The sequence below is a fragment of the Thalassophryne amazonica genome, chromosome 1 (assembly GCF_902500255.1).
Source record: "Thalassophryne amazonica chromosome 1, fThaAma1.1, whole genome shotgun sequence".
NCBI lineage: Eukaryota > Metazoa > Chordata > Actinopteri > Batrachoidiformes > Batrachoididae > Thalassophryne > Thalassophryne amazonica.
The window spans coordinates 54,926,636-54,952,817 of record NC_047103.1 but is presented as its reverse complement, the minus strand read 5'-3'; the positions used below and the strand labels follow the sequence as shown (position 1 = coordinate 54,952,817).

At 43.3% G+C, this 26,182-nt stretch overlaps 1 protein-coding gene across 2 annotated transcripts in view; it reads left to right on the top strand.

Annotated features, from left to right (window-relative positions):
- The window catches only part of jph1a (junctophilin 1a), a 147,018-nt gene extending 124,614 nt beyond the window's left edge, over positions 1-22,404 (top strand). For both annotated transcript variants that reach the window (XM_034170251.1, XM_034170242.1), the window contains 3 exons: positions 13,774-14,507; positions 15,208-15,304; positions 19,892-22,404. In XM_034170251.1, the coding sequence (XP_034026142.1) occupies positions 13,774-14,507; positions 15,208-15,288 (815 nt within the window). In that variant the 3' untranslated portion in view covers positions 15,289-15,304; positions 19,892-22,404. The remainder of the gene's footprint in view (positions 1-13,773; positions 14,508-15,207; positions 15,305-19,891) is intronic.
- Positions 22,405-26,182: the final 3,778 nt, after the last annotated feature.

The following is a 26,182-nucleotide window of genomic DNA, read 5'->3' as shown; positions in this document are numbered from 1 at the left end:
AAGCCGTGTGGGACGCGGCCTCTCTCTCGTCGGGGTCTCCTATCTTCGAGCCTGCCCACACGTCACCTGGTGTTAATTGACTTTACAAATTTTGTGTGTTTCGTTGTGTGTTGTCACAACATTAAATTGTTACCTTTTGGCTTACTCATTGTCCGTTCATTTGCGCCCCCTGTTGTGGGTCCGTGCTACGACACCTTCCCAACACAAAAGCTGGAGTTTTAAACCTAACCAGACCCCTCCTACCAAGAGGCAGACTGTTATTGGCTAGTGACTAACAGTTGCTCTAATTAGCACCTATTGTGCTCTAGTTAGCATCCTCCTAATGACAGGGCAGCTGTCCCTCCTAACGATGGGACTGACACCTCTCCTGACGACTCTCCTGACTATGTTATTTTTACGTAATTATTGTATGGCCTTGCCTTACAATATAAAGCGCCTTGGGGCAACTGCTTGTTGTGATTTGGCGCTATATAAATAAAATTGATTGATTGATTGATGTGAATGATTCAAGCTTCTCTACCATTATTTGTTATATATTACACCTAAACAGATCTGCGTCATTTGATAGTTGACTAACAATGAGAAAAATTACATTCCCTTTCCTCAATCCAACGAAAAATCACAATAGGAACTTGTCCAATTCTTCATCTGAGCATTCTTCTACAGCAGCTAGAGATGACTCCAAGAACACTGCGTAAACTTCAGACCCGTTTCTGACATACTGGATTTAGCTTCCTCGTATCATCGACACATTTTTATGAAAAGGTAGTGGAGTCATTCATTGGAGCAAAACATATGGAACTAAAATGAACACTCAGTTGAACTAAATTGCACAAAAAATAACATAAATTACACATGGTCTATTTTTCTCTGGGACAAATCAACAGAATGTGGCATGCAATTGACCAATTAAATAAGTATTTATTTATTTATTTATTCATTCATTTTCTATACCCACTAACACCAATTAAGGGTCACAGGGTTTTTAAGGTTTTTTTTTTTTTTTTGGTGCAGTTTATAGCAGTGTCGACTATGTTGATTTCTATGTTGTTGTGTCATCTGCTGTTCCCGACTTAAAAAACAGATCACCTTTGAACAAGTCTTATGTTATTGTCACCCAAGAAGTCAGCCCCGGTACTTGTTATACAGTAGTGTTCAGAATAATAGTAGTGCTATGTGACTAAAAAGATTAGTCCAGGTTTTGAGTATATTTCTTATTGTTACATGGGAAACAAGATACCAGTAGATTCAGTAGATTCTCACAAATCCAACAAGACCAAGCATTCATGATATGCACACTCTTAAGGCTATGAAATTGGGCTATTACTTAAAAAAAAGTAGAAAAGGGGGTGTTCACAATAATAGTAGTGTGGCATTCACTCAGTGAGTTCGTCAATTTTGTGGAAGAAACAGGTGTGAATCAGGTGTCCTGTTGGGAAAGTGTAATGACACGGACCCACAACAGGGGGCGTAAATGAACAGACAATGGAATGAGCTAAAAGATAACAACTTTACTGTTGTGAATGTGCACAACGAAATACAATTACAGAATTTGAAATCAGTCAATGTATAAAGGTGACGTGTGGGCAGACTCGAGGATAGAAGACGTCTGTCCAGAGAAACGCCGGTTCCCACATGATTTCCACTGCCAACGGGTCTGAAGTACACCGGAGCTGCCAAGTCCTGAGTCCCCAGGTGGCCAGCGTCTCCAGCTGTCAGACATGGTACTGCTGGCAAGAAGCAGAAACAGTTAGGCGTGGATGTATGCACACCCAGTAACACAGTCAGCAAACGTCCTCTCCTGTCGGTAGGTGGGAAACAACACCTCCACCTCCTGATCACAATTATATGCAGCGTCTGTGTGAGTTACTTATCCGGTGAGGAGCGAAATCCGTCGTCTCCTCCACAGTTCCACCGACTCAGCCTCCAGCTGCGGATAAACTCTGCGTACACCTGCAAACAATCTCAAGAATAACACGTATACGTTGTAATACTGACTTACGGCTGAGAGTTTACCTTGTAGGTAGACGATTTCTCGGCAGGGAGGTGGAGTTGCTGCCTGGCTTTTATTGTGGATGGTGATGAGTGACAGCTGGTGATGAGGTGGTGATGATTGATTGCTGTCACTCCCCGCTGCTCCTGCGAGGTGGCTGCGCCCTCTCGTGCCTGAAGCCCGCACTTCAGGCAGGGCGCCCTCTGGTGGTGGGCCAGCAGTACCTCCTCTTCAGCGGCCCACACAACAGGACCCCCCCTCAACGGGCGCCTCCTGGCGTCCGTTGAGGCTTGTCCGGATGACGGGTGTAGAAGTCGGCCAGGAGGGCCGGGTCCAGGATGAAGCTCCTCTTCACCCAGGAGCGCTTTTCGGGTCCATAACCCTCCCAGTCCACCAGATACTGGAACCCCCGGCCCCGTCGATGAACGTCCAAGAGCCTGCACACCGTCCACGCAGGCTCTCCGTCGATGATCCAGGCAGGAGGCGGCGCCGGATCGGGGGTGCAGAGTGGTGAGGTATGGTAGGGCTTGATGCGGGACACATGGAATACTGGATGAATCCGCAGTGAAGCAGAAAGTTGCAGCTTCACTGTGGCCGGACTGAGGACTTTGACTTTCCTCAGGTGGGCCTGGACCGAGGGCACGCCGACTTCTCCCTCCATGAGCGGAAACAATGGGGGCTGGTACCCCAAACATACCTCAAACGGGGAGAGGCTGGTGGCAGATGAGATTTGGCTGTTGTGAGCGTACTCGATCCAGGCCAGATGGTTGCTCCAGGCCGTCGGGTGCGCGGAGGTCATGCAGAGGATGGCCTGCTCCAGCTCCTGGTTCGCCCGCTCTGCCTGTCCGTTCGTCTGTGGATGGTACCCGGACGAGAGGCTTACGGTGGCCCGCAGTTCCCTACAGAAACTCCTCCAGACTTGCGAGGAGAACTGGGGACCACGGTCGGAGACGATGTCTGAAGGAATCCCATGCAGACGTACAACATGGTGGACCAGGAGGTCTGCTGTCTCCTGGGCCGTTGGGAGCTTCGGGAGGGCAACGAAGTGCGCCGCCTTGGAGAACCGGTCCACTATCGTGAGGATGGTAGTCATGCCCTGGGACGGTGGGAGGCCCGTGACGAAGTCCAGGCCGATGTGGGACCAGGGGCGATGAGGCACCGGTAGCGGCTGGAGGAGTCCTTGTGTCTTCTGGTGATCAGCCTTGCCCCTGGGGCAGGTGGTACAGGCCTGGACGTATTCCCGGATGTCGGCCTCCATGGACGCCCACCAGAAGCGCTGCCGGACCACTGCCACGGTTCTTCGCACCCCTGGGTGACAGGAGAGCTTGGAACCATGACAAAAGTCCAGGACTGTGGCTCTGGCCTCTGGTGGGACGTAGAGTTTGTTCTTAGGGCCGGTCCCCGGGTCCGGGTTCCGTGCCAGGGCCTCCCGGACGGTCTTCTCCACGTCCCAGGTGAGGGTGGCCACGATAGTGGACTCGGGGATGATGGTTTCCGGTGGATCTGACAGCTCGGTTTTGACTTCCTCTTCGTGTACCCGGGACAAGGCGTCAAATCGTTGATTCTTGGTCCCGGGGCGGTAGGTGATCTGGAAGTCAAAACGCCCGAAGAACAGTGACCAGGCCTGGGGTTCAGCCGCTTGGCGGTCCGGATGTACTCCAGGTTCCGATGATCCGTGAAAACCATAAATGGTACCGCAGCTCCCTCCAACAGGTGTCTCCACTCCTCAAGAGCCTCTTTCACCGCTAGGAGTTCCCGATTGCCGACGTCATAGTTCCTTTCTGCCGGGGTCTATTTAAGGATGAAGCCAGCACCTGTTGAACATGCTTTTCTCTTTGAAAGCCTGAGGAAAATGGGACGTTCAAGACATTGTTCAGAAGAACAGCGTAGTTTGATTAAAAAGTTGATTGGAGAGGGGAAAACTTAGTGATTTCAGTGATTCACAGGATTGCTAAAAAAGCAGTTTGAACATAATAGTTTTGAGTTTGTAGCATCAACAACAGATGCTACTATTATTGTGAACACCCCCTTTTCTACTTTTTTTTACTAATAGCCCAATTTCATACCCTTAAGAGTGTGCATATCATGAATGCTTGGTCTTGTTGGATTTGTGAGAATCTACCGAATCTACTGGTACCTTCCCATGTAACAATAAGAAATATACTCAAAATCTGGATTAATCTTTTTAGTCACATAGCACTACTATTATTCTGAACACTACTGCAGATAATGATAAAGATCAACTTTATTTATCCCAAAGTAAAATTATTTTGCCAGAGTACAGTCACAGTAAACAATGGTTAGTTAAATATACAGTTACAGATTTGTGTTGTGTACTTTGTCACTTGGTCGAATAAAGGATTGGGGAAAATACTAAACTGAGTTTTTGAAGTAAACCAGTGTCGTAGACCGAACGGTCTCCCCTAAAAATTGGTCTGCCCTGCCTTCAGTGCACATGCGTCATTTGGGACCACAGCTGCATGTCTGAGACTGACTCTCTACACCCAAAGCAATCAAAGGGAATAATGTGATTATTAACCATCAGATGACAAAGTAAAACCTCTTAAACCATTCTGAAGTCAGTTTTAAGCAGAAACGAGACGATAATCTGTGGTTCGCAGCTGACACACAGAAATGAGACATGCAGTGAAGGCAGGGCAGACAGATTTTTAGGGGGGACCTTACGGTCAGCGACACCAGCTCTAAACAAAATGACCATACAGTACCATACTGTTTTTCATTTATTGCTAATTATGTTAATTAACTCAAAGCGAAGGTGACACAGTAGCTTAGTGGTTAGCACCATTGCTTCACAGCAAGAAGGTACTGGGTTTGCTTCCCACCTGGGCCTTTCTGTGTGAAGTTTGCATGTTCTCCCTGTGTTCGCGTGGATTCCCTCTGGGTTCTTCCTCACACTTTCAGAGACATGCAGGTTAAGTGAATTGATTAATCTAAATTGACTGTAGGTGTGCGTGGGTGAATGTGTTTGTGTATACGTGACCCTGCAATAGACTGGTGTCCTGTCCAGGGTGTACCCTGCCTCATGCCCTATGACTTCTGGGATAGGCTACAGCCCCCCGTGTCCTGTGATTGGAGTAAGCGGATATGGAAAATGAATGAAGTTCAAGAGATTTTCAGTGACTTGGAAAAGTCTTGCATGCTGTAGAAGTGATATTATATATATATTATAGATTGTGAATTTTGTTGCGTTGAGGTTCTACTTTAGCACCTGTATTTTCAATTAAGCCCTGGTCAAGTTTTTATGTTTATTGTTCGTAAGAGGCAACACGTCAATTTAGCCAATGCAATTATTGACAGGTGAAAGAGTTTTAAATAATTTGACATATCAGTGTACAGGGCTTACACACTTCTCTTGTATACTCAACATACACACATTGTATTTATTATCATTAATTTGTCCACCTTAATTAATTGGTGCACTATATGACTCTTGGATATGTAGAAAGGAATTATATTTTCATCTTATTGTAACATCTAATATGTGGAACATTAAAGCTCCAGTGTGTAGGATTTAGTGTCATCTAGTGGTGAGGTGTAGATTGCATTTTGCATTCACTGGTCACAATTTTGTTTTATTCATATTTTTGCTTCTTTGACTAGCACAATTCATGCTGCTTTGCTTTCTGTTGTGGTAAGCAATGTATATGATCCTTTCATTCACAAAAAATGAGGGTTCTCACACTTGGGGTCCCGTTCCTTTGTACATGGGAAAGCTTCATTCTAAGCTTATGAAAACACACCCATTATTTGTTGCAGGTAATACACTCATGAAAAGATGGATATGAATGTTGAAAGATCAGTTTCTTCTAAGAAAGACCCCTAAATCTTGCACAATGTAGTTTTAAAGTAAAAAAGCCCAGTTGCATTTCTGTTTCTACACTTCTCAGCGAGGTATTCTTTCTCAGTTTACTTCAGTTACATTTGCATGATGTTTGTGTAATAAGAAGTCAGCAGACCGTGTAGACTCTTTGGCCCAACTGATCAATGTTCAGATGAAAAGAAACACCACGAGCATGGGTGTAATTGATTCCTATGTTCCAGCTGACCTGGAGAGATTCCTTGGTAGAGGACTTCAAACACATCTATACTCATCACAACATGATCTGTGACCCTCGTCACATAACCATAACAAGAGATTAACCAGTGACCAAACTGTCAGATGTCTCTGTTTGTGGCAGCTATGTGTTACCAGCTATATGTCCCATGTATGTTCAAACAACATACATCAAATCAAATCAATTTTGTTTATATAGCGCCAAATCACAACAACAGTTGCCCCAAGGTGCTTTATATTGTAAGGCAAAAGCCATACAATAATTACAGAAAAACCCCAACGGTCAAAATTACCCCGATGAGCAAGCACTTGGCGACAGTGGGAAGGAAAAACTCCCTTTTAACAGGAAGAAACCTCCAGCAGAACCAGGCTCAGGGAGGGGCAGTCTTCTGCTGGGACTGGTTGGGGCTGAGGGGAGAGAATCAGGAAAAAGACATGCTGTGAAAGAGAGCAGAGATCAATCACTAATGATTAAATGCAGAGTGGTGCATACAGAGCAAAAAGAGAAAGAAACACTCAGTGCATTATGGGAACTCCCCAGCAGTCTAAGTCTATAGCAGCATAACTAAGGGATGGTTCAGGGTCACCTGATCCAGCCCTAACTATAAGCTTTAGCAAAAAAGAAAGTTTTAAGCCTAATCTTAAAAGGAGAGAGGGTGTCTGTCTCCCTGTTCTGAATTGGGAGCTGGTTCCACAGGAGAGGAGCCTGAAAGCTTAAGGCTCTGCCTCCCATTCTACTCTTAAAAATCCTAGGAACTACAAGTAAGCCTGCAGTCTGAGAGCGAAGCGCTCTATTGGGGTGATAGGGTACTAAGAGGTCTCTAAGATAAGATAGGACCTGATTATTCAAAACCTTATAAGTAAGAAGAAGAATTTTAAATTCTATTCTAGAATTAACAGGAAGCCAATGAAGAGAGGCCAATATGGGTGAGATATGCTCTCTCCTTCTAGTCCCTGCCAGCACTCTAGCTGCAGCATTTTGAATTAACTGAAGGCTTTTCTGGGAACTTTTAGGACAACCTGATAATAATGAATTACAATAGTCCAGCCTAGAGGAAATAAATGCATGAATTAGTTTTTCAGCATCACTCTGAGACAAGACCTTTCTAATTTTAGAGATATTGTGCAAATGTAAAAAAGCAGTCCTACATATTTGCTTTATATGTGCATTGAAGGACATATCCTGATCAAAAATGACTCCAAGATTTCTCACAGTATTATTAGAGGTCAGGGTAATGCCATCCAGAGTAAGGATCTGGTTAGACACCATGTTTCTAAGATTTGTGGGGCCAAGTACAATAACTTCAGTTTTATCTGAATTTAAAAGCAGGAAATTAGAGGTCATCCATGTCTTTAGGTCTGTAAGACATTCCTGCAGTTTAACTAATTGGTGTGTATCCTCTGGCTTCATGGATAGATAAAGCTGGGTATCATCTGTGTAACAATGAAAATTTAAGCAATGCTTTCTAATAATACTGCCTAGGGGAATTGGTCCTAGCACAGAACCTTGTGGAACTCCATAATTAGTCTTAGTCTGTGAAGACGACTCCCCATTTACATGAACAAATTGTAATCTATTAGATAAATATGATTCAAACCACCGCAGCGCAGTGCCTTTAATACCTATGGCATGCTCTAATCTCTGTAATAAAATTTATGGTCAACAGTATAAAAAGCAGCACTGAGGTCTAACAGGACAAGCACAGAGATGAGTCCACTGTCTGAGGCCATAAGAAGATCATTTGTAACCTTCACTAATGCTGTTTCTGTACTATGATGAATTCTGAAACCTGACTGAACCTCTTCAAATAGACCATTCCTCTGCAGATGATCAGTTAGCTGTTTTACAACTACCCTTTCAAGAATTTTTGAGAGAAAAGGAAGGTTGGAGTTTGGCCTATAATTAGCTAAGATAGCTGGGTCAAGTGATGGCTTTTTAAGTAATGGTTTAATTACTGCCACCTTAAAGGTGCGTTTACACATAAGCAAGACGCGTTACGAATGTCATTTTTCTGTCATTCGTGGCACATTCCTGACATTCTTAATGTGACTTAACGCATCTTAATAGGTTTCTTAATAGTGCGTGTTGGGGCGTGATATTCTTGATATTCGTGGAGTATGTTTTTGCCTGTCAAAAAATCTTCCACGAATGTCACACACCACCCTCATTTCGTCTCACGTTGTGGAGGTCGCAACTGAGCGTATTGATCCGTCTTGATGAGTAGTGATCCTTAATAGAACATGACAACGTTCATAGTGGTTCCTGTAATGGTTCTTGGAGCCCAAACTGTCACGCGTTATTACGAAGTGACACAGAAACTGTCAAGTTTTGACACGCCTTGTAACGCGGCGTCACATTTCACTGCGCGCCACGACGGATCCGTTTTCTGTCACATGCGCACAATTAAACTCGTCTCCAAATGTCGGTCCACAGTTCCTGCTGAAGCTCCTCAGTAACTGATGAGCAGGAGAACGAGTCTAAGCCAGAAGAACCAGAGGAGCGAGAGGAGACTCACGTGCAGCCAGACATCTCTGCACCTTCTCCAGTCCGGCAGAGGAAAGCGCACGCACAATTAAACCCTGCTGCACCCCATTCAGTTTGATTGCTGACACCAAGTCAGCTAAAAGTGAAATTTCAGTGCTCTTCAGTGCGCTCCTGCAGGTGTTCCACCTGCTGCATGCGCCTGATGTTTGGGAAAATGGGCGAGACGAGAGCCGCATGAAGCCACACATCTGTCTCTGTTCTCCTCTGCTCTCTGCGCCACTCCATGGCACAGAGTCCAACTACGCATGCAGTCACAAAGTTGTTCTGAAAAACTGGAGCGATCTGAATTCGGTTGGATGAATATGGGTGTGTGTGTGTGGAGACAATTCACCTCGTTCACAACGTGACAGAACTTAACGATGCGCTGTTACACGCAATAGCGTGCGATAGTGCGTAACAATGCGGAACACTATTCTTGACCGTGCGTAATGGTTCCTGATAATTCTCCGGCAACATGTGCCATTAATCGTAACGCGTGGTAACAGGTTGCAGCAGTTCCTAAGGACACCTGACGCCTCTGCCCCGAATCATAACATTCGTGATCAGCAGCCAAGAATGTGTACTTCGTGGCATTCGTGACTTGTCGTCGTTATGTGTAAACATAGCATAAAAGCCTGTGGTACATAGCCAACTAAGAAAGATAGATTGATCATATTTAAGATCGAAGCATTAATTAATGGTAGGGCTTCCTTGAGCAGCCTGGTAGGAATGGGGTCTAATAGACATGTTGATGGTTTGGAGGAAGTGACTAATGAAAATAACTCAGACAGAACAATCGGAGAGAAAGAGTCTAATCAAATTCCAGCATTACTGAAAGCAGCCAAAGATAACGATATGTCTTTGGGATGGTAATGAGTAATTTTTTCTCTAATAGTTAAAATTTTATTAGCAAAGAAAGTCATGAAGTCATTACTAGTTAAAGTTAAAGGAATACTCGGCTCAATAGAGCTCTGACTCTTTGTCAGCCTGGCTACAGTGCTGAAAAGAAACCTGGGGTTGTTCTTATTTTCTTCAATTAGTGATGAGTAGTAAGATGTCCTAGCTTTATGGGGGGCTTTTTTATAGAGCAACAGACTCTTTTTCCAGGCTAAGTGAAGATCTTCTAAATTAGTGAGACACCATTTCCTCTCCAACTTACGGGTTATCTGCTTTAAGCTGTGAGTTTGTGAGTTATACCATGGAGTCAGGCACTTCTGATTTAAGGCTCTCTTTTTCAGAGGAGCTACAGCATCCAAAGTTGTGCTCAATGAGGATGTAAAACTATTGACGAGATAATCTATCTCACTCACAGAGTTTAGGTAGCTACTCTGCACTGTGTTGGTATATGGCATTGGAGAACATAACAAAGAAGGAATCATATCCTTAAACCTAGTTACAGCGCTTTCCGAAAGACTTCTGCTGTAACGAAACTTATTCCCCACTGCTGGGTAGTCCATTAAAGTAAATGTAAATGTTATTAAGAAATGATCAGACAGAAGGGGGTTTTCAGGGAATACTGTTAAGTCTTCAATTTCCATACCATAAGTCAAAACAAGATCTAAAGTATGATTAAAGTGGTGGGTGGACTCATTTACATTTTGAGCAAAGCCAATTGAGTCTAATAATAGATTAAATGCAGTGTTGAGGCTGTCATTCTCAGCATCTATGTGGATGTTAAAATCGCCCACTATAATTATCTTATCTGAGCTAAGCACTAAGTCAGACAAAAGGTCTGAAAAGTGCTGTCTGGGTTTTGATTAATTAATAAGCTGGAGTGGAAGATTGCTGCTAATCCTCCCCCTCGGCCCGTGCTACGAGCATTTTGACAGTTAGTGTGACTCAGGGGTGTTGACTCATTTAAACTAACATATTCATCCTGCTGTAACCAGGTTTCTGTAAGGCAGAATAAATCAATATTTTGATCAACATGGGATTTCCTATATGTCCAATATACATGGGACACGTCACTGAAGGCTAGCCCTAAAATTGTCATTAAAATGTTAATTTTGGCAAAGGTCAAAGAATTAGATTTTCAGACCCATTTGTACTGTTGGATGGAATGTTCCATGACGCGTGTCCTCAGATGACTTAATCACACAGACTGGATTTGACATGAAGTTTTGCGTACATACCCGAAAAATGTAATCATTTGCGTACTGTCTAAACCGATAAAACTAAGGTCTTCGTATCTCTGTCTGGGACAACAGGTGCCATGAAATATTTTATTCTTTGCTTATTACGCTGACATGGACACAGGCAGCACAAAGGTTTGATATAACACATACCTCTCAGATATAACAGTGCGAGCATGTCACCCACATACAATGTCAAATGCAACACTCTTCATCCAATCGCATAAATGCACTGAACCATGCAGCAGGGCAAGGCCCGCCCACCTGGGGGTCGGCTGAGTGTAGGCTTAAAACACAGGCGGACCTGAATGTCGGCGCTCTTGCTTACAACATTGTATGGGACGCTTTCTTCAAGATCCCAGCGCTATCATAGTGACTCTGTGTTCAGGGAAGGCATCTTTTTTCAACAACAACAGAGTTGCCTCAAAGCGCTTCACACAGGTAAGGTCTAACCTTACCAACCCCCAGAGCAACAGTGGTAAGGAAAAACTCCCTCTGAGGAAGAAACCTCAAGCAGACCAGACTCAAAGGGGTGACCCTCTGCTTTGGCCATGCTACAAACATAAATTACAGAACAATTCACAAACGAATATACAAGAAATGCTATTGGCGCACAGGACAGGAGGATCGCCAACACGAATACAACTCCCATCTCTGGATGGAGCTGCACCTTAAACAGAGAGAAAAAAACAGAATCAGGCATCAGAAAGACAAAAAAAATACTGTATAATTTGCCAGCATTAAACAAGAAAACAGAGAAATACTAAGGTGATCGCCAGCCACTAGCCCTAAACTTCACTAAAAGACCCAGAATTTAGGTAAAGTTGAGGCCGTGGCCCACTCCAATTACTAATAAATGAATTAAAAGAGTAAAAAGTGTAAAACAAAACTGTACCAGTATGCTAGCCATATGAAAGGGAAAATAAGTGCGTCTTAAGTCTGGACTTGAAAGTCTCCACAGAATCTGACTGTTTTATTGACGCAGGGAGATCATTCCACAGAACAGGGACATGATAAGAGAAAGCTCTGTGACCCGCAGACTTCTTATTCACCTTAGGGACACAAAGTAGTCCTGCACCCTGAGAACGTAAAGCCCGGGCCGGTACGTAAGGTTTAATTAGGTCAGCTTAGGTAGGAGGGTGCCAGCCCATGAATAATTTTATAGGTTAGTAGCAGAACCTTAAAATCTGATCTCACCGGGACAGGAAGCCAGTGAAGAGACGCCAAAATGGGTGTAATGTGGTCGAACTTTCTGCTCCATGTCAAAAGTCTGGCTGCAGCATTTTGAACCAATTGGAGACCCCTAATGTTAGACTGCGGTAAACCAGAAAATAGAACATTGCAGTAGCTGCAATGTTTTAATACAACATCTGTTTTTGAAGTCCATTTCCTGTCAGTCTCTGAGTCTTCAAGTTCGCTCACCACATAAAATTACCAGGAGGGGATCACCAGGTAGAAAATTCCTTACAGTACCAAATGTGACATACACTTAAGTGGATTCCAGAATCACCCTGGCATGATGGGCCAAAGTCAGTCATTTGGTTGAAGGGCAAGGTCATTTGGGTCAAAAGTTAAATTGCCATATCAATTTCTGTCTTCATGCACATGGGTACTATTACCTAGTTGTTATAAAGACTGTTGGTGTTGCAGTCCTGTGTAAGGGTGAAGCTGGGGTCAGTTTATCCGTTAGATGCCTGGAGCCCCTCGGAGGAATCTGCCCCCAAACCCTGAGCATGAAGTTCTTTTTGAGTTACAGTGTGAAATGAAGCTCGGCAGATACAATAAGCCCCGCAGATACTCAAATGTCCCTCCATCTCTTTGTAGTGGGTCTTATTGGTTGTGACTCTGTGAAGCATATTAGGAATGCCATGCAGGTGAAAAATACTTGGAGCTTATGAACACTGAGGCCTAAAACATTCCTTGACATCTACCAAAGATTCTGTGATGCCAAATTGTTATTTGTCACACTTGTTTCCATCTGCTTTTGATTTTGACATAATTGCTCCTCAGGGTGATAGATCTTCAAGCAAATCAAAATAACTATTAATTATGAACTATTTTTAATTTGGAAAAGTTAAAGCTATCTTACATGGAAAATGTGCCACTGTAACAGAAGGAGTGAAATGGAGCAAAACCATTGAAAAGAAGATGTCTTTAGGATATTTTATGGGACATGCTTTTCATTGACAGTCTCACGACTATTTTTTCATGCACATGGATGCAGAGGATGTTGTTCGGCTCACGCTATCTGATGCGCTTTAAACAAAGCGGCATTGTCTATGTCTTTGTCACTCTGACAACATGGTAATTTAGGCAAAGCAAAGAAAAAAACAAGCAAACAAAGAGATTGATGTCTGTTATAAATATTAATTCAGTTCTACACAAAGGCAAGCATAAAGTGTAATTTTTCACACGTAAAAATGGAAGGATATGCATTCATTTGTGGACATAATGTCCATAATAATAACACCTGTGTGTATGTGTGTGTGTGTGTGTGTCTGTGTGTATATATATATATATATATATATATATATATATATATATATATATATATATATATATATATACATGTCTGAGTGTGTGCGTATGTAATGCGCATTAACAGAATATTCCCATTTTCATTTTTGACATGTGGATGTTGGGCCTTGGTATATCACAAATGTCTACATAATCTCACACTCGGGCGTTGACGCCGTACTCGGGTGCACTGCTAGTAAATAGCTAAGATAGAACCACCTGCATCACAATCTGGCCAACTGTAAATAGATTTCTAATTCTAAAAGGCTTCTTTTAGGCTGATATGTCCCACTCTACAGCAGTGCTCTTACATCTTTACAGTGTATTCAGACTTATGGTCTTTTATTCATGTCACTAACAATCAGTTCATCTACTTTTAAGCCTTTTTTTAAATGAGCTGTATGTTATGCTAATCAAGATGCACTGGTTTTATGTTCATTTTTGTGTGAATATCTGTCTCCGATTGGAAGCCGTCAGGGCAAAGGTGGAGATTTGATGGTTGGTTAACTTGTGCCTTCTGTCACTTGTGCAGGGCCTGACTACATAAAACAGCAGTTTAAGGAGCCTGTGGAGATCAAAGAGGTCCATGTTGAGAAGAAAGACAGCTCCCCGAAAGATTCCCCCCATTTTTACCGCAAAGGTACCACTCCTCCCCACTCCGCTGCCACAAGTCCTGCAGCTACGCCACCACCTTCACCTCACTCCAGCAAGAAGAAAGGTCAGGTTGCCAACAGCACCAGCCGCAAAACCAGTAAAGAGGAAAAAGGCTCCCGCAAGACAAGCAAGGAAGAGAAGTCAAGTCATAAGATTAGCAAGGATGAGCGGTCCAGCAGAAAGCTGAGTAAAGAGGAGAGACCCTCTGTTACTGATGGGCCCAAAGCTCCCCAGCCACAGGATGAGGCTCCTCCTAAACCCCCTATAGTTCAGCAGCCTACCCAAGCCTCTGCTCCCCCTCTACAGCCTCCCACAATTCCAGTCAATGGCCAGCTCCACTCCGAGTACCACAGTTATTACGTCAAGGCCCCTACAAGGGTCCCTCCACCCCCAGAACCCGAGGAAGATCCAGAGGAAGAGCCTAGTCCTCTGGCCCTAGCACGTATGCCACCGCAAACCCTCAAGGCATATGGTACTTCAGCCCTGAAGCCCGAATCCTCACGGGACAGCAAGAGTGACCAGAAACTCAGGAAGCAGGATTCCATAAAGCCAAAGAGCCTTGCAGATGCAAAGAAAGCTAGTATGGAGATTGCAGACAGGACAGAAGAATCTGTGAGTACTAGTTTGAGAAAAGGGCAGCGCAGTCCCGTTTGAACCTTGTATTGCGGGATTTGCCCACTTATGGGGACGGCCGCTCCCATTGTGCAATATATATGCAGCATAAGTTCACATGGAAAAATGGTGTACTGTTTTGTTTTCGGCTGTAATCACCGAAGCAGTCGTGAAAAGTGCAGTTTTATCCGGTTCCCAGTGCAGAAGGGAAGACGAGGCAAATGGGGGACGTTGTGTCAGTAAGTGTTAGCCTACACAGCTAACCAGAGCAGCTACATTCTCTCGCCTGTACAACCGCCTTGACACATTTGAGCTCCGGGTCATAAACAAACCGCAACACATGTCCACTTTCCCACCGCATCATTACTTTTTCTTTGTGGTCTCACTTTGTTTGCATGTGATTTGCCCAAAATCTCAGAGAAAGTGCCATGTTTTTTCCCTGGAAGTAGAGAAATTACATCATATGCGTCATATTTTACCCCTTTAGCGCTCGGCCTCAAACGAGACTGCACTGCCCAATAACTGCCTTCCTTAGGACTCCTGTAGGACACGTCCCCATTACAGTTGTACAGTGTTTGCAAGTGCTTCAGTTGAGTAACTCTAGCTATGCTAGAGTTCCACTTTCTGAAAATAGCACTCTAAAAAATAGATTTTGTTGTTCATAATCATGTGAAATTTTACCTCTCTCAATATTTTTCAGGGGCCCAACTCAATCCTTGTTGCTATGGTAATGCTGTTGAATATTGGTCTTGCAATTATATTTGTCCATTTTCTGACATGATGATGCCATTTGTCAGGTGAGTTAAAAGTCTCATCACAATGTTGTGCATGCTGTAATATTTCATGACATCATATTATGCAGCTTTTCAGACAAGTAAACAAGGATGTGATCTTTCCATATTGCCTCAAGAAACCATGGCTACATCTGAAAATGCATACTAGCATCCTGTAGAGGCAAAAAGCAGTATGCACAATCCATAGGGTGTCTAAATATTTAGTAGGTATTTAGTAAGAGGCTAAAGGTACTCTGATAATCTGCTACTTCTAAATTGCGCAAATGGACTACACTACACAATCCCAAATTGCAGTTGGGAAAATTCACAGAAGCTAGCAGCCTTATCTGAAAATGATGACAGCATCCTAGCAGCTGTGGAACTGCGTAAATATACATCAGGAGCCATTTTAAAAGTTCTGCCATTGTGATATACAGATTTCCTCAGCATACATGGGTATGCACATATGTGTTATCTGTTAATATCCAGTGTAATACATCCGAATTGTGCCCCTACTACTCACTCCCTTACCTGTAGTGTGTACTGCAATAATGGGTCGATAGTATGTACTAACCATCTTTAAGTATATACTAAGTATTTGACTTCAGGGCATGAAGTGCATTTCACGCAAACTCTTCGAGCCAAGCATAAAGGCTGTAAAGTCAAGCTAAATTCAGGAAACAATGCTGCAACACAATGACAGCATTTACAAATTATTAACTGGAGATGTAATAAAGAAGGAACTTAGAACGTTTCTCAGTATTTTCCCAATAATTGCTCCAAGTAAAGATGAATGATTTGATGGATTACAGCCAAATTTATTGGCTGTGTTTATAAAAAGTATATTTTATTTATTCAACTCATATTTATAAACACTATGACTAAAGAAGCCTACTAAAGATAGATATTGTTATTTTGGAGATTTCATCACTCATCTTCAACTGCTTATCTGAGATCGGGTCGCGGGGGCAACAGCTCCAGCAGGGGACCCCAGACTTCCCTTTCCCGTGCCACATTGACCACCTCTGACTGGGGGATCCCGAGGCGTTCCCAGGCCAGCGTGGAGATATAATCTCTCCACCTAGTCCTGAGTCTTCCCTGGGGTCTCCTCCCAGATGGATCTGCCTGGAACACCTCCTTAGGGCCCTGTCCCACTGGCGTTTAGGAGGATTTGCGTATGGATTGCGCACACAATTGGCCCATATTCACCAAACATCCGCAATATCCGTGTAACATGCCTGTATGAGTCGGCCGTCATCCAAACACGTCCGTGATCATCCGCAGAGGCACACATGTCCACAGCCAGGATTTTTGAGCTGTTCAAAAATCTGGATGCGGATGACATCCGCCTTACATACTCCATATACGAGGTCTATTAGAAAAGTTTCCGACCTTATTATTTTTTTCAAAAACCATATGGATTTGAATCACGTGTGATTACATCAGACATGCTTGAACCCTCGTGGGCATGCGAGAGTTTTTTCACGCCTGTCGGTTACGTCATTCGCCTGTGGGCAGTCTTTGAGTGAGGAGTCGTCCACCCGCTCGTCGATTTTTTTCATTGTTTAGGAATGGCTCAGAGACTGTTGCTTTGTTTGATAAAAATTTTTTCAAAACTGTAAGGCACAACTGAGTGGACACCATTCAATAAATTCAGCTGGTTTTCGGTAAAAATTTTAACGGCTGATGAGAGATTTTGGTCTGGTAGTGTCGCTTTAAGGACGGTCCACGGCGCCTGACGGCGATCTGCGCTTCGAGGCGGCAGCGTCTCGCCGTTTCAAGTTGAAAACTTCCACATTTCAGGCTCTGTTGACGCAGTAAGTCGTCAGAGAACAGAGAACTTTCAGAAGAAGTCGGCATGAGGAGTTTATTCGGACATTCCATTGTTAACGGTCATTTTGTAATGAAAGAACGTGCGGGCAGAGTCGCATGTCGGGCTGGACCCGACCGCGGGGGGTCGCGGCAGGAAAAACACCTCCGTTGGAAATCTTAACGGGCAAGCTGGAACATGCCCAAGCTGTTAAACAATTTCTCAGTTACTCACTTGTTGAAAGCCATTAAAAGCCACCTGAATTCTACAAATGGTTTTCAACACGGAGGTGTTTTTCCTGTCGCGGCGCACACAGATTTGCCGAGTCGTCACGGAAACGACTCGGCGAATTTGCGCGTACGTCTTTCATTAAAAAAATGTCCTTAAACAGTGGAATGTCCGCATAAATTCCTCATGCCGGCCTCTTCTGAATCTTCTCTGTTCTCTCACGATGTCCTGGGTGAATTAAGCCTTAAATTAGGATGTTTTCAGCTCGAAACAGGCCGACGACAGCGCCTGGAAGTGCTGCAGGACGTCCCGCTCCGTGGGAAGTCCTTACACCGACAGAAACACCCCATAATCTCTCATCAGCCGTTAAACTTTTCACAGAAAACCAGCTTAATTTCTCGAATAGTGTCCACTCGGATATTCCTCACAGGTCCAGAAAAAATTTTGATAAAGCAACGCGCGCCGTCTCAAGCAGCGTGTGAAACAAAGGAATTCAGTCGAGAGGGCGGGACCACATCTCACTCAAGGCCTGCCCACAGGGAAATGACGTCACCGACACGCGTGAAAAAACTCATGCATGCGCACGAGGGTTCAAGCATGATTGGTGTAATCGCATGTCATTCAAATCCATATAGTTAAAAAAAAAAAATAAAAGGGTCGGTTTATTATCTAAGAGACCTCGTATACTCAATTCATACACAATACATACTCACTCTGTGCGCTGTATATCTGCCGTTAACCGCTGATATCTGCAACTGACAGGGATATGCGGCTTGGCAGCAGACCGGGACAGTGTGTAAAACAGATATATATCATGTCCACATCAGAAACTAATATATGTTGTAGCGAATGCATACAAATTGGCCACGAATAAAGTGTTTTTATTACATCTGCTTTGCAGCTGATTTGCGGACAATCTGTGAATGCATAACAAACACGTCACGTAAATCCAAAGTGTGGCAGAAAGCGACATACCTGCCAGTCAGTGTGGTCCGGCTGTGTAAATCCACAAAGACGTACCTGCTGCAATCCAGGACTTTTATTTAACACCAACAAAAGGAAGAGTTGCTGTTTACCCACAACTCACTCAAAAAAAAAAAAAAAAACACCGTCTCACACCCCGAGTGGCTTCCCCCCCTCCCGCTCCCCAAACTCATGAACAGTTAACCCTCGCATGACAAAATGAACAAACTCTGTGATCAACTTGTCCAAATGCTCCAGAGGCTGTATTGTTGGTGTGAACAGTGATGCCGAAGCCCGAGTACCGTGCACACGCAACATGTACGCGATGCATTCATAATACACCCGTAATACTGCCGTGATAATCTCAATGTGTCAGATCAGTTTCCTCACTACATGCGTTATACATCCGTGATTGTTCATCATATATTCGCTATATATTATTAATATATCCATAATTCATACTGGGACATTTGTCACTTTTTGGCCATTTTTGTTGCAGACGACAACAAACGCCTGCAATTTGTATACTCAATTCATGCGCAATTAATCCTCTCCCCAGTGGGACAGGTCCCTTAGGGAGGCGCCAAGGGGCCATCCTTACCAGATGCCCGAACCACCACAGTTGGCTCCTTTCAACATGAAGGAGCAGCGGTTCTACTCCAAGCTCCCCACGGATGACTGAACTTCTCACCCTTATCTCTAAGGGAGACAACAGCCACCCTCCTAAGGAAGCCCATTTCGGCCGCTTGTGCTTGTGTCAATACCCAACCCTCATGACCATAGGTGAGAGTAGGAATGAAGATTGACCAGTAGATCGAGAGCTTTGCCTTTTGGCTCAGCTCCCTTTTTGCCACAACAGTATGGTAGAGCGAATGCAACACCGCCCCTGCTGCACCGATTCTCCGGCCAATCTCACGCTCCATTGTCCCCTCACTCGTGAACAAGACCCCGAGGTACTTGAACTCCTTCACTTGGGGTAAGACGGTATTCCCTACCGGAGTAGGCAATCCATTGAACCATGGTCTCAGATTTAGAGGTGCTGATCCTCATCCCAGCCGCTTCACACTCAGCTGCGAACCAGTCAAGTGAGATCACCGGCTGATGAAGCCAAGATTTTAACTGGAGATTTTATATGATTCATAAATTATTTTTTCTAAATGTGCTAAAATATAAATTACATATTTTGGGAGGGGCATAATTTCAGCTCAACTACAGTGGATTTAAAAATGCCGTTGCACTAATGAAACAAGTGTGTGCGGTTGCATGCATGCGTGTGTTCATGCGTGCACCAAAAATTGTGAGTAAATGTTTGGGTGGGTCCTAGAAGACTTTCAAAATTTAAAGCAGACCCCAGTGCTCTTAAATTTTTAATGGCTGCCTTAAATGAATTGTTTGAGGACTAAATTTTATCAGGGGAACGTCGACATGTGGTCCTTTGGGGATGTTCAACATGAACTCTCAAACATATGAATTAGTAAATGGTACACGGTACAGCGTTTGCACATTATGACCCCCTTAAGATTGAATCGCCTCTTTTTTAGTCATTTTCTCTGTGTGTTGCATTCTCTCGTGAATGTGAAAGATACATCTAAACTCTTTTTTTCTTCCAGTGAAACCATGGCAACTAGTACAGTTGCATCATCTGCCTTTGAAAAGTGAAAACGGCGCCAGCAAGGCACAGGGGCAGCTGTAGGTGTTTAAGAATAAACGTGACGCCGAAGAGAATCGGGATGAAGGCATCGCAACCACCATCCTGTCACGGGCCTTCTCTGGCCAACCCTGTGTATAAGCACTACTTTGGCTTATGTGAAAGCAGAGGTGAAATGTTCTGTCTCGTGAGAAAACAAAAGTTTAAGATGTAACCAAACATACAAGTCTGAAAAAAAAACTAAATAAAATAAGAAGTAATTGAAACCCATTCGTGTGCTGATCAAGCATTAGTCTCTGTAGTGCACCGGCGCTCCCGCTGTCTTGGCAGAGATCGCGGTGGCCTGACAGACTTTGGAAGAGCGTGGAGATGCACTTTTAGATGACGGGAGCAAACAGCTGCCTTTCTATTTTGCCATCTGATGTTTTGAAGGGGGAGATGCGAGCGCAGCGGGCGGGGCCAACGGCTGCAGCGGGCGTTTTGGAGCGTTTTCTGGGGTTCGCACCACTCTCGCTGCAGGAAATGAGGCATGATCACTGCCAGCAGTCAGTGCTTGCACGGTCACTAGCCAGTCTTACTCTGTTAACCCAGTTATCCCCGCAACGTTCTCGAGCTCCCGCCGTAACGATCCTGGATACACTGCTCTTAAAACACTCCCCCGTGCATGGTACACTTTGAACATCTTGTTTTTGCTTGTTTGTTTTATTGTAGCTTTTTTGTTGTTGTTGTTGTTAATACTGTTATTGTTCATCGTTCTTCTTTGAATGTCACCTACATTCACGAACAGGAAATTTCTACTCATTACGATTAAACAAATTCATTTTCCCTGTTTTTGTTTTTAGTTGCTGAGTTATTTTCTAAAAAAAAAACATGATTGTAATTTAAGAATCACACTTATGTTTTACGAAAAGTGCAATGTTTTATTTTTCAAAAGAAAACATATTTTGGAGGAAAAAAAACAGTGATTGCATTGTTATAAAAAGTAGTTGCATCTATTTTTTCAGTCTCTAGTGATTTAGGAGAGGTGATTTTAATTGACAGCCGGCATTGTCATTTAGGAAAGATGTTCACACTTTTTAAAAAATCCAGTTGGATCAGTGAACGTGAAGTAACAAATGTCTTATGTTATTTATTAAATCAGCAGGAAAATGATTGAATTATTGAACGCACATGCCTAGACCATTTTGCTTGATTTCTTCTCTCTGCTTTCACTTTTAGCACACTACTGAGATGCAATGAAAGCAGCTTGCGTGGCTGCTTGTGTAGGCCCGGCGTTGCATGCACGCTTATGAAACTGCAGAAAGACGGTCTTGAAATGTGGAAGTTGGCATTGGATTTATTCAGGTTGAGGCCATGGGGAATGTGGCACCAGGGAGGAGTAGCAATGCCTTTAAAAGTCTTTAACAGTGCTGCTGTTTACCTCAGAACAGATGAGAAAGAATGGAGGGAACGAGGCGCCATCCTTGTCTTAATCATGTCGTGCGGCAGGTACACTTACCGCCAACTCAGTCATGCTTTAACCTCGCCTCTTTGTAGCTATTTGTAGTCTTTGTTGCTGGTATAGCATGAGTTTTTTTTTTTTTTCCAGATTTTAAGTGATTTATTTATATGGTTGAAACTTTTGTCATCACTACAAGATTAATTATTTATTCATTGTGCAACTGGTAGTGTTTGTGACATTAAAAAGGGCTTTGATATGGCTAATCCCCCCCGTAAATCAATTTAATTTAATTGAACTGTCTGTATTATAAAACGAGCAGCACATCTGCTCCGATGTTTGTAGACTCTCCACATATTTATTGGAAAACTAATTTAAATGAACTCTGTTCATCATCAGAAAATGACAAATTGTAACCATCACTTTGTAATTGTACAAATGATTAAAAAACACTGTTAAATTACAAATGTGATGCAAATTAAACAAATCTGTTTTATTTTTATCCCCCCCCCCCCCCCCCCCCCCCCCCATGTGCCACATCCTCTATTTTTTTATTCCTTTTTGCTTGCCTGAGATTGTTGAAGACTGGAGATTTGGAAGGTTTAACAGAATAGCCTGTTTAAGGGATATTTTTTGAAATGCAACGTTGCATGACGGAACATTTATATACAGATTATTATATACTGTTTGTAAGGATTTTTACAGAGCACAATTCAGAATCTGGTATGAGTTGGTATTTTTCTAACAATTTGCACACCTGTATTTTGACAATGAATATAACTTGTTTGGTATATTGGTAACGTAATGCACATATGACAATGTTTGACAGTAGAAGAGTAATTTATTTCTAATTGATTGTAATGTATGTACCATTTGGGGATGTGATGGGCAGATGTACCTGTTTGAGTATTTTAGAAAATATGGAGGAAATGCGGGAGACTTTTGATATCTCAAGGCTTATGTTGCCCCAATGATTTGTGCAAAGTCTTTGGAGATGAAGTTACATGTATAACAATAAAGATGTTATGCCTTGTTAAGATTTTGCTGATTTCTCTCACACTGCGCCCAAGGTTAGATTAGGGTTAGGAAACTCAGACCATTATGAGTGTAGACCACAAATGGACCCAGAATTAAGCTTCTTAGTTACAACTTTTTGTACCCTTGATAAAGGATACTAGGTTTCTTAGCTTTAAGTTTCCTAATCTGGTCAGGTTCCAAGATAAAGGAAAAACTCTTTTTCCCCACATTGAATGACAGCAAACACCTCAGCCTGAAAGACGATGATGTATCTGCCCACAGCAAAGCTCTTTGCCTGTGTCAGGCCGTCGGGTTGTATTAACACTCCCCCTGATCAATGATCCATCTGTAAAACAAGTGATTATAGGTGAGGCTGTGTTCGGATCTCCCTGTTATCACTACTAAATTTATTCACAAAATAATATCTTTTTCCTACCCTATCACATGGGAAAGTAAAAAGCAGAAGATCTGCTGATATTCTTTCCCTGATGAAGGTATGGCTGGCGTCTGCTAGTCTTCGCCACTTGCTCAACTGGTGCAACCTTATTGACATAGAGACTGTCTCCAACAATGTAGAGGTCCACAGGGGCTAAGTTCAGAAGTACTTCTAAAGCTGCTGTCGGTGAGGGCACTTGTGATGCAAAGGCATGCCACTCTTTGAACATGAGTCAGCATAACTCTCGCAGCCCCCTGCTCCAATTTGGTTCATCAAACTATCTCGGCGTAACTTAGCATGGGTCTTACCACCGAAGTGTAGATACATCTCATCACATTGGGACTAACTCCCCAACTTCATCCAACAATACAACGGCACTGTTGTAAACTGGAAGAGATACATAACTGAGAAAAGCCATAAGGCAATTCTCAGTTATGTATCTCTTCCAGTTAAGTTTGTTATCTAAATAGACTCCAAGGAACGTAACCGACTCACATAGTCTCAGCTTGATACTGCCCAATTTTGGAAGAAATAAATAAACTTCATTTATATAGCACTTTTCCATCTGCATCAGAAGCTTAAAGTGCTTTACAATTATGCCTTGCATTCACCCATTCACCCTCACATGCTGATGTCAGGGTACTTTGATAGAATCAATTGATACATTACCAAATGCTCCCTGAATATCAAGAAAAGAACCAAATCCATACTGTCGATGAAATAGGGTTCTCTAAATTATCTTACTGAGATCATGCAGGGCAGTCTCTGTGGAGAGATATGCATGTTGCCTGACATTGAGAGGTGACCTTTTAAGGACGCCATCTCTGACATATCTATCAATTAGTCTCTCCAAACCTTTCAAAAGTAATGATGTGATGGGTCTAAATGCTTTAGCTTCTTTGTAAGAAGGTTTGCGGCTTGGGTAGAAAAATCACCCTGGCTAGTATCCCCAATTTGGGAACAAAGCCAGATATGCCTGATACATCTTAGTTATAGTATTGATTAGCACATCCAAGCCCTTTTGTAGAAGACCAGGGAAAATCCTATCAATGCTACTAATTTTGTATGGACCAAACAAATTGAATGCCCATTCCACTCCAGTTTCATTAACTATCTTACCCATTATAGTCCAGTCTTCCACAGTGGGGACACGAGGCGCATCCACTGGACGTCCTGTTAGCTCTGGTGTCCACCATGATGACTTCTTACCAGTCTTCCAGGTCTTCTGCGGACAAGCCGTCTCATAGAGTATCAACAGGGTCTCCTGTAAACTGGAAACTTCAGGTTCTATATCTTGTACAGTTTTAATTCTGACAATTCATGAACCAGTCCAGTGAGGTCACCTGCACAAGTCCAGAATCGCTAAACCGAGGTGTCTCCTCTTCAGGGGCACCCCATCTAGCAGGTTTACCAGACCAGTCCTAATGTGCTCTGCCTCAGCAGTAGTGAGGGGTCTTCGCTGGTCGTCACCAGGAGAGATAACAACCTGACACTCTCCCCCCACTGCTAAAAACATGGGAGTTCTTGTACATTTCTTGTGGACTGCTGAGCATGGAGCCAACAATCTGCTTTTTCTTATGCTCAGCGGGCATGGAACCTTTGACGCACCATCCCCAGTCCCTTCCCCTTTATGTTTTCCTTCGGGATTAATAAAGTTCTTTCGTATTCTTATTTCTTTCACTTTCCATATTTTTTTCTTTTTCTGCACTGCACCCAATATAGAGCAATGAAAGATTGCCAATAAGTATCATATTTCTTGAGGCAAAATGGACACTTGTTTGTTGACTACTGACAAGCCTTACGAAAGAAAACAGAAATGTACTCTTGCTATAGAAATCAGGTTTGTTACATTAAAACAAAACGTAAACACTCTAGCACATCACCATACTGTATACCAGTGGCTCCACATTATTGCAACAGTTACAAGAACAGAAAACACCATTTGTACTGGTGACAGGAATGACTTCCATTTGTGTTATAAGACAATTTACATTCCACTTGCATATTCTGTTCTGCGTGTCCCTGTAGTTCATCATCTCATGTCCTCCCAACAATGATGGTCTCCTGGTGACCTCATAATGAGATCCAGGGGGAACAGCCTTGGATTAGGGTTGTCTTACAACAGCACCAGCACCTACCTGAAACCAGTAAAGTATAACTTGGGAAATCTTTTTTTCACTTTGACAGAGTGACTTTTGTCATTTTTGTTCATTTCTCAGGGCCCCTTCACACATAGTACAAATAAGTACAACTCAGGGTGACTCACGGCAAAACAGCTCATATGAGAGAACCATGCGAACATTGAGCCGACGGGCAGGTGTGCACGATCGGTGCACGCCTGCCCGCTGTATATTTATTGAATATTCAGCTGCCAGCTGTATAATTAGTGAATATTTCTGGGTTGATAGAAATGATACATAAAAGGGGATGCAATACAGAACCCCACAGTGAAATAACCCTGGTTAAAAAAAAAATTCACTCAAAGGATTCAAACCCATGAGCTATGATTACCAGATGGAAACTTTACCACTGGACGACCATCGTTGGCTTGTAATTGGAGCGGAAAAATGCCTGAAATCAACAACGACATGGACGAGGTGCGCTGTGTTCGGCAGCTGCAGCCTGGAGCAATGCCGAAAGATGTTTTATATATTTCCGTGCTGTGTGCAATCAGACCTTGCTGTCCGGCATATCTGCCATGCTGGGGGGGGCACACTTGCATAGAATGCACGTGTGTGTGACACACGCACCACATGTGTGTGGCTTTTTGCAACTCCACACTCTTGGGGGCACTTAGACAAATTTCACATGCAGCTCGACAGTGATCGTCTGCTGACTGTTTTCGTGATGATAGTGTGAATGGCCACACATTTTCTAAGTGCCAAACAAGTGGTGGTAGATGAGAAAAAAATATGTGGTGCAATAAAGAAATAAGTGCTGAAAAATTTTAATAAGGTGCTGAAAACAAAATTATACAGAGGGACTAACGTTTCGACGTGAGGATCACATCTTCCTCAGAGTCCAATGTGGTGGTAGATGTTCATGTGGGTCAGCTGAAATTTGGCCGACACCTGCTATGAGAGTGCTCAATGGACTCTCACAGCGCACACTCTGTCTTTCTGCAGCTGGTGTGTGCAAATAGTTGTAGCAACAGGTGTACCAGGCGTTAGAAGCAGCTACGATTTTACACGTATTGCATACGATTCCTGCTTCATGCACACGTCATGCACAATTCGACCAAATTCGCACTATGTGTGAAGGGGCCCTCAAAGAATACATGCATTCTAAAGGAACGTAGTTATTTCAGCTTAGTTATTTCAACTTTCAAGTGAGTTAATGCCACAAGACTTCGCTAGTTAAGT